The following is a 13,687-nucleotide window of genomic DNA, read 5'->3' on the forward strand; positions in this document are numbered from 1 at the left end:
AGCCTAAATAAAAAACTGATCATGCTCAGGTCACTGACCTACTCAGTTGAGTCTATCCCATTTTATTAACAACTGTTATGTATAACTGTTAGTAAAATGTAAGGAGAAAATTGTGCCTCGGTCATTTTACTCACCATATGTTGTTGTTGTTTTTAGTCATGTCTATTTGTGATCTCACTTAGGGTTTTCTTAGTAATGATGCCGTAGTGGTTTGCCATTTCCTTCTTTAGCTCTTTTTACATATGAGGAAACTGAGGCAACATGGTTAAGTGACTTATAAGACACTATATGAATATATAATCATATAGTGTCTGAGACCAGATTTGAACTTAGATCTTCATTTCTCCAGATACCTTACCACCTAGATGCCCTAGTGAATATAAAGATTTTTTTTTTTTTCATCAAAATTCACAGTCCAAGGATGCCAGGTTAAAAACCCCTGATCTACAGGAAGGAGAATTGGAAGATGCCAAGAATAATAATATAGATTTGGGGGCATAAAAGAATGATGGGTGATAAAAGGGAATAAGGGAGAAGCAGAAAAGGAACTTACAGTAGGAGGTCTGGACAGTAGGAGTGGAATCAAATTAGGACTTGGGATGAAAGAGAATGAGGATAGGACTTCAATAATGAAAATGTGTTGGGAAATGATAGGTGGTAAAGGAGAATGAAAATGGAGATTAGGTAATCAGCATTGACTTTAGACTAGTAAAGAATGGACATAGTAAAAATGAGAATGCATTTTGGGAGAAGTCAATAGGAGGAAAGAAAAAATAAAGATAAAGTGAGGGAGAAGAGAAGGGAGAAAAGGGAATTGGAAGAGAAAATGAAGATAGCAGTGCTGGGAGGAGTCAAAGAAAAAAGAGCATGCAGATAATTAGGCAAAGGAAAGAAACTGAAGCTTTAAATTTAGAATGAAACAAATGTGAGGAAAAGACAGGAGAAAGGAATGTGAAGATAAAAGTGTTGAGGTTGGGAAAGGGTCTTCAAAAGCTTGGGGTCACAGACTGATGTCAATAGGTGTCTTAAAAAAATTTGCAGGCTTGAACCCATTTCCTAGTCAAAGGGCGAATTTTTATTGTACTTGTAACACCATTACAAGCAGGCTAAGTTCCAAAAGAAATTAGCAAAGTGTTGAGAGGAGACCCCTTTATTCAGCTTTTCTATAATTGACATACTAATTCTATGGCCCAGAGGAATGCTCTTCAGAATTTGGTTATCACTGATAAGATTATCAGTCAGCAATGATTTGAGGAGTGATTTATTCAGAATCAGATAGATTGTTGTTCTTAGTTTGGGAGTGTGGGAAGTCCCTGAGGCAGACCCCAAAACCAGAAGATTTAGGACTTATTAGAAGTGTCCTTTTCCTCAAAATCATGGGACCATAAAATCATATTATATCAAAAGTAAAGAGGAAAATAGGAGAATTCCTGTTTTCTTTCAAGGCTGAGCTCATTCTTAAAAAGTTCTTTATTCCATTTTACTTTCAGTTCCAAAGTTTCTTTCTCATTCCATTTCCTCTCCCATTTGAGAAGGCAAGAAAATAGAAAGCCTATTATATACAATTATACAAAACAAATTATTGTATTAGTCATGTTCTTTTTTTAAAAAGCAAGAAAAAATTTAAAAATAGGCTTCAGTCTATGTACTGATTACATCAGTTCGTTATCTAGAGGTAGATAGCATTTTTCATTATAATCTAAGTTCCCAAACCCATTTGGCATGGGACTCTCATGATCAATGCCTTCAGTTTATCTCAGGGACAGAAAGTAGTTGGGTAGAACAGGAGAAGGGAGGAGAGATCTTGAGTCTTTTTGGAGTTGTTTTCCTTGGACAATTGCTTCAGAAACTTCTGACTTCCAAATCTAGAGAAAAAAATGAAAATTGCCAACCTTCTTTCAGTTCACTTATGGAACCCTGGGAAGAAGATGGCAGTGTCTGTCATATTCCTGTCCCTAATTTTCGTTAGACTAGATCTTTTTCCCTTCTACTTCCTCTCTTCTGTTCTTTCTCCCTGCCATCAAGGCTCCTTTCCTCTCCTCATTTCTCTCTCTCTCCTCACCTTCTTCCCTCCCTCCCCTACCTTAAGTTTAGATTCAGTTGTTCCCAATGGCAGAGGTTCTTTGCACTGCATTGTCTAGTATATATGGTTTTATGTATACTTTCTCTGGCTTCTATTTTGCCACCTATTTGGATAAATGGGATTCTTGGATAAGTTTTATGTATGGGATTTGGTGGGAAGGGATCAAATTGCTGGTTGCTTTGTGTCTCCCCATGTAGTGAACGAACAGTGATTATACATGAAAATCCTATCCCTTAGATGAATGATATTTAAGTGAGCAGGAAGATATTATTCTAGCTTGGGATCCATCCCCTCTCTCTGGGCCCAAACCTCCAACTCCCTTGGAGAAAGGGTGTGATGAGAAGAGACTGTCCTCCAGCCATACAATGCCTCCTTATCCCCATCCCTAAACATTATCATGAATCTCTTGAAATTGTGATGGGTTATTGTATTGATAGTTGCTAAATCTTTCATATTTTAAAATTTTTGTTTTAATTATGTAAATTATTCTATTTCTCACTTCACTTTTGCATCAATTCAGATAAATCTTCCCAGATGAAACCATCTCTATCACTTTTTTTTTAAACAGCACGATAGTATTTTATCACACTCAAAAGCTATAACCTGTGTATAATATGCCTTGCCATGTGGTGCTCAGAACAATCCCGTAAAGTGAGGTGCATATTGGCATTAGAGGAACTTCTCCATGGTGTTTCCCTGGAAATTCCTGTTGCTCTCAAATGATTTTCTTAACTGGGTCCTTATTGGCATCCGTCAGCACATCAAAGCAGGTATGCTTAACGATCTGGTGAACATTTGAGCAAAACTGGAGAGAAGGGGAAAAGGAGGAGGAGACAGGCTGAGCGGACAAGAAAGCGCATCCTCAGTGGTATCCTCCCCTTTAGCTGTGTCTCCCTGGAGCAGCATCGAGTCAGGCTCCTACTGGTTTACGACGCTAGGCGGCTAGCCAGGCTTGGAGGTACCATGAACCTTATTCGAACCTCCCAGCTAAATGGCTGAGGCCCTTTCTTCCGTCTCTCTGTCTTGGAGCAGTGAACGGGGCTGGCGGTTAGTGACAGTTCCGAAGGTGATTCGCAGCTCCTAGCGGCCACCACTGGGCCTCTAAAGAGCGGAAGGGGAAGAGGGAGGAAGACAGAAGGGGCGGGACCGTTTGGCAGCATCGCGAGAGGAGAAAGAGGCCCAAACGGGAGTTGGATACCAGGGCAGCGGAGCGATCCGAATTTACAGCTGTGGGGTTCTAGGCTGGGACGCTGAGCAGTTACTTGATCTGGGAAGAGACCCACTTGAATTTTAGTGAGTGTGGGCCTGGTGGGTGTCAAGATGACGGGCCGCGTGTGCCGGAGTTGCGGCGGCACGGACATCGAACTAGACCCCGGCCGCGGGGATGCGGTATGCACAGGCTGTGGATCCGTGCTGGAGGACAACATCATCGTTTCCGAGGTGCAGTTCGTGGAGAACAGTGGCGGCGGCTCCTCCGCAGTGGGGCAGTTCGTCTCCTTGGACGGTGAGTAGCGTCTCCTCTTGGAGAGGAAGCATGGGGCGGACTGGCCGCAGTTGCCGAGAGGAGGCGGCTGTGATCAGATTTTTTCCGGATTTGATTGAGTTCTGGGGAGCCTGCCCTACCAGGCCCCAACTGGACGAAGTGGATCACACTTGAATGGGGCCCCGGCTGCTCCGGCCCAGCTGCTCCGGCCCAGCGCCCTGACTCTGCCGGAACTGACAGGTGGAGCTCCGGGGTGAGGTTTGGTGTTTTTTTTTTGTTTGTTTGTTTTTCTTTTGCTAGCTCGTGGGGGAGGGAAAAGTGCCACGGATCCGAGAATGGGTGTATTGATGCTGAGGTGGGTTTGGGTTTCCCCTGGAATTGACATATCCCTGTTGGAGGGTGATCAAGGAATACGGAATAACAACTGAGGATGCCAAGCCGAGCAACTCTGTTTCAGTAGCAAGGCTGAAGTAGGGATCCCCTCCAACCCCCCAAATCAGAGGGAAGCCCAGGACACAGAGAAAGATAGCAGGTAGTTGACTCTTGCTCCTTTAAGCTTGCAAAATGTTTTATGTACATTATTGCAATGATTTTCTTTTTTTTTTATACAATAATGCAGATTAAACTTTTTTATTAAGCTTTTTTATTTTCAAAATATATGCATCGTTTTCAACATTTACCCTTACAAAACATAGTGTTCCAATTTGTTTCTCTCTCCTTTGTTTCCCCACCTCCCCCCTTAGACAGCAAATAATCCAATATATGTTAAACATGAGCAATTCTTCTTTACATATTTCCACAATTATCATGCTGCCCAAGAAAAATCAGATAAAAAAGGAAAAAAATGAGAAAAAACCCAAAATATTGCAATGATTTTCAAATAATCTTTTGAGGTAGATGACTACAGAAATTATTATCCCCATTTTGCAGATGAGGAAAATGGGACTTGAGTCTATTTGTCTATGTTTGAATTTTTGGTAAATGTAAGATCAAAGGTAGGATTTGAACCTAGAGTCTTCCTGAATCCAGGTCCACAATTGTATTTATTTAGTTTGCTATACTGCTTTTGTATCATTGCTTGCCTCCAATATAGGTAGGCAAAAACCTCTATCTTCTACACAGTGTCTGTATTCTAGAGTTTTACATTCTAGACAAAAATAGATTTGTAGAAGGGAAGAGAGTGGGGAAAAAAAAAAAAAGAAAAGCTAGATATCTTAAGTCTTCAAATCTTAGCATTATAAATTATTGAAGCCAACTTATTATTTTATATAAGAGGAAACTAAGGCCCCGAGAGGAATGACTTGACAACCAATAACAGAACAAGTACCAGATCTTAGAATTTCTGATCCTATATTTTTTACTACATTATGCTGTTCTAAGTAAAAGTGATTGAGCAGGAAAATGACAGTTTTTTCTTTTTATCACTCGTAAAATTCTTGAATCTGATAAGAACTTTGAAAATCTGTCATACACTTCAAATTCAAACTTTGGGGGACACATTTTGTTTTCAATACTGTAGATATTTTCCAAGAAATATCTAAAGCCACAGTTTTCACAAATTGTTTTCCAAACTATCTAATAACATCATTATGACCAATAGTACATGCTATTTTAGAGCATTGTAGTTATTGACTGTTAACAGAAAAGGATGTGTACTTAATTTTTAATAACTGGATACTGATATTGACAAGTGTACTTGACCTGGATTTTGTTGCTTATGTTAGCTTAGCTTTTTTTTTAAGTGTTTCTATTAACATTGTTACAGCTATTTCTACTAGCCTCTTGGATTTGCTTTTCTCATTCTTATTACAAAGTTTTCTCACATTTACCATCTTAGACCTAGAACTGGAAGGGATCTTAGGATATCTAATAGAAAGGTATTAACATGATGTTCATGGGTAATTTTGGATGGGAAGAAAAATTGTATCTTTAGTTTTACTAAACTTCAAGTGCTTCTTTCAATTATAATTTTTAAGAATTTATTTTATTTTATCAAATACTTGCCAATTAATTGTGTAAAAAATTTTAGTCATTTAAAAAATTCTCTCCCTCCTTCTCTTCTACCCTCTTTGAGAAAACAAGCAGTTTGATTTCTGTTAAACATATGAGGTCATGCAAAACATGTTAACCATCTTGTGAAAAAAAATAGTAAAAATAAAAGTAAAGATTGTTTTTGTTGTTGTTGTTGTTGTTGTTTTAAGTATGATTCATTCTGCATTTAAAGTCCCTCCATTCTGTTTCTGGAAATTGATAGCATCATGGTTTCTTCAGATTTATCTTCAATTATGATGAAAAATGCTATCTTGTCTCCAGAGAAAGAACAAATGTAGATTGAAGCATACTTTTCTTTACTTTGGTTTTTTTATGGGATTTTTTGGTCTTGTTTTCTTTCACAATACGACTAATGTGGAAATATGTTTTCTTGACTGAACATATCAAATCGCTTGCTTTTTCAAAGAAGGAGGAGGAAAAAGAGGGAAAGAGAAAATAAGGACTTCAATTAAAAAAAATGTTAAAAATTGCTTTTATATGTAATTGGGGAAATAAATGAACAATAAAGAAGCAAATGCCTTTTACAATTGATCATCCTTTCACTATTACAGTTACTGTGGACTGTGTTCTCCTAGTTGTTCTCATTTCACTTTTCATGAGTTCATCTAAGTCTTCCCAGGCTTTTCTGAAATCATCCTGATCATTATTTCTTAAAGTACAGTAATATTCCATCACAACTGAATACCACAACTTGTTTAGCTGTTCCCCAGTTGATAGGCATGTAATTCTTTGCCATTTCAAAAAAAAGCTGTTATAAATATTTTTGTAACTATTGGTCCTTTTCCTTTTTCTTCTCTTTTGGATACAGATTTAATATTGGTCTTGTAGGATCAAAGGATATGTATGTATCCATTGGGCATAATAAGTCCACATTGATTTCTGGAATGGTTGGATTAGTTCACAACTCCAGCAATAGTGAATTAGTATTTTTCATCTCCCTTCCACAATTTGTTATGTTAGTCAATCTGATAGGTGTGAGACAGAATCTCAGAGTTGCTTTAATTTGCATTTTTTTTTAAATCAGTAAAAATTTAGAACATTGTTTCATTGTCACTTTTAATAGTTTTTAGCAGTTAGGTGATGAAGTGTAGGCCTCATCTTCATGAGTTCAAATCTTGCGTCAGATATTTAATAGTTTTGGGACACTAGACACTTATACTTTTGTTTTGGTTTCCTCATTTGCAAAATTAGCTGGAGAAGGAAGTGACAAAATACTCCAGTATCTTTGCTAAGAATATCTCAAATGGATTTATGGAGAGTTGAAAATGATTGAAAACAACTGAACAACAATAATTGATAATTTTGATTTCTCCTGCTAAAGCTTTTTTTATATCCATCACTGGTATTTTTAAAAATTTGTCTCACTTCCTTATATATTTGAAAAATGAGACCTTTCTCAGAAAAACTTGTAAGATTTTTCTTCCCAGTTTGCTGTTTTCTTCTGATTTTGATGATTAGTTTTGTTTTTATAAACAAAACTATTTTATTTTCTGTAATCCCCTGTTTTGTCATAAGCTCTTACCTATCGTCCATAACTATGATAGATACATTTTTCCATGTTCCTCTAATTTACTTAATGTTATCTTTATATCTGAATCATTTATCCATTTTGACTTTAACATACATAGTTGTACGGTGTGAGAAGGTGATCTGTGCCTAGTTTCTGCTAAACTTTGCAGTTTTCTGCAATTTTTATCAGATGTTGAGTTCTTACTCTAAGAGCTTGCTTGGATCTTTGTGGTTATCATACATGAAATTACTATGGTTTTCTATTATTGTATATATTGTGTATCTTATTTATTCTACTGATCCACCACTCTATTTCTTAGCTCAATTATGAATTTTTAAAAAATTATCTTGAGAAGGGGTTCCTTAAGTTTCAGTATTCTTTGATCATGACACAGAAACAGTTAAGAACCTCTAAAATAGCCCAACTCCCTCATCTGTAAGACTGGGGAAAGGATTCCTAGTCTAGTCCATTTCCTCATTTTATAGGAAAAGGAAAAGGCCTGGAAAAGTTGAGTGCCTTATCCAAGGTTAGAGTAATAATGGTCAGAGACAGAATATGAGCACAGTATTCAATTTATTTTGCTTCTAAATTTTATTGTAATAATGTTGCTATGAGTTTTTAAAAATATTTTTGCTTGTAAACCTTACTATCAAATACCTTTGACGTATATAGTCCAAAGAGTGGGATTTCTGGGTTCAAGGGTACAAATAAAAAAGCAGCTTCTATTATTTTCATAATTCCAATTTTTTTTCCAAAATAATCTGATCAGTTTATAGCTCCACAATTGTGTCCAATACTATTTCCACCTTAGAATTTTCCTATCTTTTCTCACCTTTCAATTCATTTGTTTAATATTGCTTATGCTAGTTTTCAGAGTTTAAACCTTGTCTATGTAGATAGAACCTCTTAAATTTTACATAATGTAAATTTTCTATTTGTGTTTGTAATATCATTCCTGTGGGATTGCTCTAAGGGAGTTTCTCTTCTGTAGAGCAGCTCTCACATTTCAAGTGCCATAGTACAGTATTATTTAAGTATCTCTCTACTGCCATCAATTTTTTATAATAATAAAATGATTGGGCAAGCCTGGGCTTTTGCTAAAGCTTATGTAAACTACAAAGGGTGACCATTTATTCACTGTTACAGTAGGAATTCCATTCTTTGATGATTAAATTCTATGTATACAGTGGTCCATCTTCTCATATTCTTTAATTCTATGGTTAAAATTCTTTTACTATTCACAGTTGTAAAAGTTAACTTTTCTTTCTCAGGATTTTTTTTTTTTTAATTTTATTCACACATATGTCAGCTTTACTCAGACTAGATTAGAATGCTTAGATGCAGCAAATAAACAGTGTTAATGGTATTACGCTTTCAGTAAATACAGATATTTATAGATTAGTCAATTAATTGGTAGCATTCAACCATGTGTGAAACTTACTCTGAAATTGTTTTAAAATTTCTGTTTGTAGAGTGAAAGGAAATTATTCAAATGCATTGAAAGAAATGCTTGGCTGGCATGAATCAGGTGTGTTAATTCTAGGAATTTGATTCTGTTTGCATTATTATTAAACATAACATCAGCATGCATTATCTTATCTTATATCTTGGTCAATCTTCATATAAAGACACTGGGGTTTTTTCTTTTCTCTTTTATGTCAGTCAGAGTTAGTTGAAGGTATTGCTAAATAACACTGTGCCTATCTTCAAGGCCCATTGAAGTGTCCTTCCTCTTTCAATTTAGCCTATCTAAAATTCAGCTCAACAGATAGTTTTAGGTGTAAGTTTTTTTAATTTAACGTGTAATATTAGTTATTAATAATTTTTAATAATAATAATTCTTGTCTCCTTGGATAAGAATATCTTAACTTTGTATCTCCAGTCATCTTAACTACTTAAGTTGGACAACTTGCAACTCTTGCAACTCTTGTTACATTTTGTACCTCTGTTGGGCCTTATAGAAATTACCTTGTGTGGTCATATTATATACACATATTATTCACCTAAGTAATTTAATTCCTTGACGGCAAGAATCAGTAACTCTTATTTGTGGTTTTTGTTTTTGCTATCATTCTGGTTCCTTGATAAAGAGTTGCTAAATGAATATTTGAAGCTAAGATCGTAGCTTCAGTCCCATGACCTTAAATGAAAAAAAAAAAAAAAAATACTAATGTAACAACAGGAAAAGAGCAGTGCTACTGAAAAAAATGTCCACAGAGTTGTTGAACAGCAGAAGAATGGGATGAATTTTCTGTTTTCAGTTTTATTATCAAGAAGGCCTATTGGCTGGTGAAAAAGAATTATTAAAATAATGAAGTAACTTTCAAAGTATTTGATTTTAGCATTTCTTGTTGCTATGCCTGAGAGCCACATATTGTAATGACTGAAAAATCCTTGCCATATGTAAAGACACATATTGTCTCTCTAAATCACCTTTGATTTTTGGCTAGGTCTGTGCAGGAAGAAAAGTGAGGCATTATCATGGTGAAGAGATGAGGAAGAAGGGAAAATATACATAGAAAACAAGTTTGTGATTTTGGCCAAATTAGAGAAATAGGGGCATTCAGAACAAGAAACACTTCTATCCAAATAGAACCAATTCTGATATTTCTATGCCCTATCACTCACATTTCTTGTGAAATATCCTTTTCTGACCTTTTTAAATTCAAAATTCTACCTCTGTTTTTCACATAATATTGTGATGGACTATTAATTGCTTCTCTTTTCTCCTTTTTCTAATCTGTCTTTTAAAATGCTGATAACAGAGCAATTTTTCTAATGCGCAAGACTATATAATGATTTTTTGATGATTTTTTTAACTGCTTAACCATGATCTTTGGGCAGCTATTGACACTGGTCAATCACTCACTTTTCTTTGACACTCTCTTCTTTCTAGGTTTTTGGGACACTACTCTCCATTGGGTCTTTTCCAGCCTATCTGATCATCTTTGTTCTTCTCAATCTCTTTGTTGTATCTTTATCCAGATCTTGCTGCTTCTCATGGGCATCACATAAGGTTCTGTCCCTAGGACTATTTCAGTTGGTGATCTCATTAGCTTCTGTGGATTTCATTATCATCTCTGTGCTGATGATTCTTGCCCTTTGTTCTTGAAAAGAACCAAAATGAACACCATGTTAAAGTCAAATTACACTGTGACTGACTATAACTGATCAGCTATATGATCTTGGAACGCTTGTCACAGTTCAGGCAAAAATAGTCCATGTAAACATTTGAGGTGGATTCTCTAAATTTGTACATCTTATGTTTCTTTTGAGCTACTTAATTCTGCTTTTCTTTTAGAGCACAGCACCTTCTTTGATGCAGGTATGCCATGCTTGGCAGTTCTTTGCTAGCATGTTCTATGTCATACGACCTTGAGAGTGCCTTGTATCACTTCTTCTGATCACTATGTGAGTGCTTGCCTTGTGTGAATTCTCCATGTAATATTTTTTTTAGGCAAATGTATGTTTGGCATTTAAACAATGTGGCTAGCCCATTGGAGTTGTGTTATCTTTAGTAGAGTTTGAATGTGTGGAAGTTTAATTTTTGAGAAAGGACCTCAATTTCTGTACCTTATCCTGCTGAGTGACCTTCAGAATCTTCCTAAGACAATTCAAATGGAAGTGATTCAGTTTCCTGGTATGGCACTGGAATATTTTCTAGGTTTCATAGGAATACGATAATGAAGTCAGCACAATGGCTCTGTAGACCTTCAATTTAGTAGGCAGTCTAATAATCTCTTCTCACCCACACCTTCTTTTGGAGCCTTCCAAACACTGAGCCTGCTCTGGCAATCCATGCATCAACCTTATCATCTATGTACACATTCCTGAAAATACTGCCAAGGTATTATTCACTGCATTCAAAATCTATTTGCTGTCATCATACCATATGGATGGTAATATGCTGGTTGATGGAGTACCTATTTTTTAGTGGTATCAGGCCAAAATTAGCACAAGTGGTAGAGAATCGATCCATACTTAGATGTATCTCAGCTTTGAAGGTTACATTGAGTGCATAGTCATCTGCAAACAAAAAATCATGCACAAACTCTCCCTCTGTTCCCACTACTTTAGTCTTGATCGTGATAGATATGAATAGTATGAATCACAAAGGAAGAATATTTACTGAGTAGTTGAGGAAATGACAGAACTTGGAAGTCGCAGTGGGAAGGAAGAACTGTTCTAACTCTGCTTCCTCTACCAGTGAGTCTAGGAATGGGAGTGAAGGAGCAGCCATAACTGGAAAGGATGTCCAGGAAGGCTGTATCATCAAAGGAAAACCAGGTTTCAGTAATAGCTATTAAATTAAAGGAGTGGGAGAGAAAGAGATTTAAGATGAAGGGAAATTTAATACCTATGGAACAGAGGGTAAAATGGAAGAGTTGGGTGGAATTAAGACTAACTTTGTTTTCGGAGAATAAAAGGGGATGAGAAATTGAGTGGTAGGAGGTAGAGAATGGAGTTTGTATACTGGTTTCAAAGTTACTTTGAAAAGTATGACCAGGTGTGAGTCTACTCTCAAAGTACTGGTGTAGTAGGAGACGGGGAAGCCTGAAATTAAAGGGAAATTTATTTTCATTTATACTGGAGGTTCTTGTTATCCTGGTAAGGGATAAGCAATAATATCCTGGTAAGAGCAGCAATAGGAGGTAGAAAATACCTTACATCTGCCTGATGCAGATATAAGTGGCTGTATTAGGGCAGATGAGAGATGTTCTGGCTTGGAATCCTAGCACCATTTCTTCAGGGGATATGTTACAGTCAGCAGTAAATGGAAGGCTCAGGTCTGAAGTCTTCTCACCTGGGGAGGCTGGTTATTTGTCAGCTACAAGAAAATAGACTTTGTATAAATAGAAAATATCTGATCTGCCTTCTAATAACCTTTCCTTAGGAAATGTGCATCATTCAATATGTCGACGGTCTGAGATCTTCAAATACAAAATCCTCTTTATAAAGAAAATTAGAATTTTATTTTTCCAAATACATGCAAAGATGATTTTTAGCATTCACTTTTGTAAAACCTTGTGTTCCATTTTTTTTCTCCCTCCCTTTTATCCTTTCCCCTTCCCTAGATAGAAAGCAATCCACTATAGGTTTTAACATGTGTAATTCTTCTAAACATATTTCCATATTTGTTATGCTGCACAAGAAAAAATCAAACAAATAACAAAAAAGGTGAAAATTCTATGCTGTGATTTACATTCAGTCCCCATAGTCTTCCTTCTGGATGCAGATGGCTCTCTCCATCATACATCCATTATAATTGCCTGCTACATACTCTTTAATCCACTGATACACATCTTGCTGTTGCCAGAATGATCTCCCAGTTCCAGGCATTTTCACTGGTTGGACCCCATTCCTGGAATATTGTTTCTCCTCCCCTCCTTTCTGATTTTCCTGGCTTCCTTTCCTAATTCCTCTTAATTTTAGTGCTTTCCCTCTGGTGATTATTTCCTACATATCCTATTTAGAGATTGTATTATTATTGCTATTTATCCTATACATAATTTACATTTTTCTTGCTTAGATTATTATTATTATTATTATTATTATTATTATTATTATATACATGCTCCCTGAGGGTAAGGACTATTTTTGCCTTTCTTTGTAGTCCCAGAATTTAGCAAAATAATTGGTACATAAAAGAACCTGTTAATTGCTTATTTGACTGACTTACTGATTGACTTTCTCCTTTTCAGAAACCTTCATTGAGTACCAATTATTTCTTGAATAAAAATCTCAGTTCCTTAATTTGAGGACCTCCATAGTTGGCCTTTGGACCTAGTCTTCTACCCTTATTTTATACTATTTTCCTCTTTATACTCTACAGTTTATCCAAACTGGACAATTTATACTGATCTTATCTTCTCCCACCACTTTGCAATTTTGTATTTTCTTGATCTGAAATTTTCTTTGTATTTTTGCTTATTAAAATTCTTTCAATTTTAGATCAGAGATGATCCCTTCTAGGAAGGCTTTTTTCCCCCCTGAAATAGTTTACTTTTGAAGGGTTCTAAGAGTTTAATTCTTTTTTTTATGTTCTACTTCTCTTCTTAGAGAAAACTAATCTAATAAACTAAACCAACAAGTCTAAATGCTCTTCCACATGACAGTATTTCAAATATAATGAAAACAACTATGTCTTTACTAAGTCTATTTTCTGAGCTAAACATCCCCATTTATTTGATGTGTATATATAAATATGTTTTTATTTTAAATGTAAATATAAACTAGGAAAAGAAAAAACATTGCCACATGCACAGCAGAAGAAAAGAAAGGATTTAAAATATAAAGCAACACATTTCTATTTCAAGAAAGACTATATAACAAATAATATAGAGTTGTGGTCATGACTAGTTATCTTTGCTTTGTAGATTTTATTTTGTTTTCTGCTGTGCACTTTTTACTTTATTCTCTTTTTCATCCTTACTCCCTCTTTGCCCTTCCCCCAAGAAGCCTACACAGGTACACTATATAATATGTATGTAATATATACATATATCGTCGTCATCGTCTATGTAAGACCATACTATGCTTGCTTTTCCTCTGTTTCTCT

At 35.8% G+C, this 13,687-nt stretch overlaps 1 protein-coding gene and 1 long non-coding RNA gene across 3 annotated transcripts in view; one reads left to right on the forward strand and one right to left on the reverse strand.

The window, feature by feature from the left end:
• Nucleotides 1–1,137: 1,137 nt before the first annotated feature.
• Nucleotides 1,138–3,189, reverse strand: LOC141556541 (uncharacterized). Its single transcript, XR_012486565.1, has 2 exons — nt 2,687–3,189; nt 1,138–1,865 (listed from the first exon to the last, which is right to left on the reverse strand). It is a non-coding gene; the product is annotated as an uncharacterized LOC141556541 (long non-coding RNA).
• Nucleotides 3,165–13,687, forward strand: part of BRF1 (BRF1 general transcription factor IIIB subunit) — a 180,255-nt gene continuing 169,732 nt past the window's right edge. Inside the window, exon 1 of one of the 2 annotated variants that reach the window (XM_074290807.1) lies at nt 3,165–3,587. In XM_074290807.1, the coding sequence (XP_074146908.1) occupies nt 3,404–3,587 (184 nt within the window). In that variant the 5' untranslated portion in view covers nt 3,165–3,403. Of the gene's footprint in view, nt 3,588–3,656; nt 3,820–13,687 lie in introns of those variants that run through there. The other variant, XM_074290808.1, reaches the window with a different exon arrangement.

This window comes from Sminthopsis crassicaudata, chromosome 2, assembly GCF_048593235.1.
Source record: "Sminthopsis crassicaudata isolate SCR6 chromosome 2, ASM4859323v1, whole genome shotgun sequence".
NCBI classification, from domain to species: Eukaryota; Metazoa; Chordata; class Mammalia; order Dasyuromorphia; family Dasyuridae; genus Sminthopsis; species Sminthopsis crassicaudata.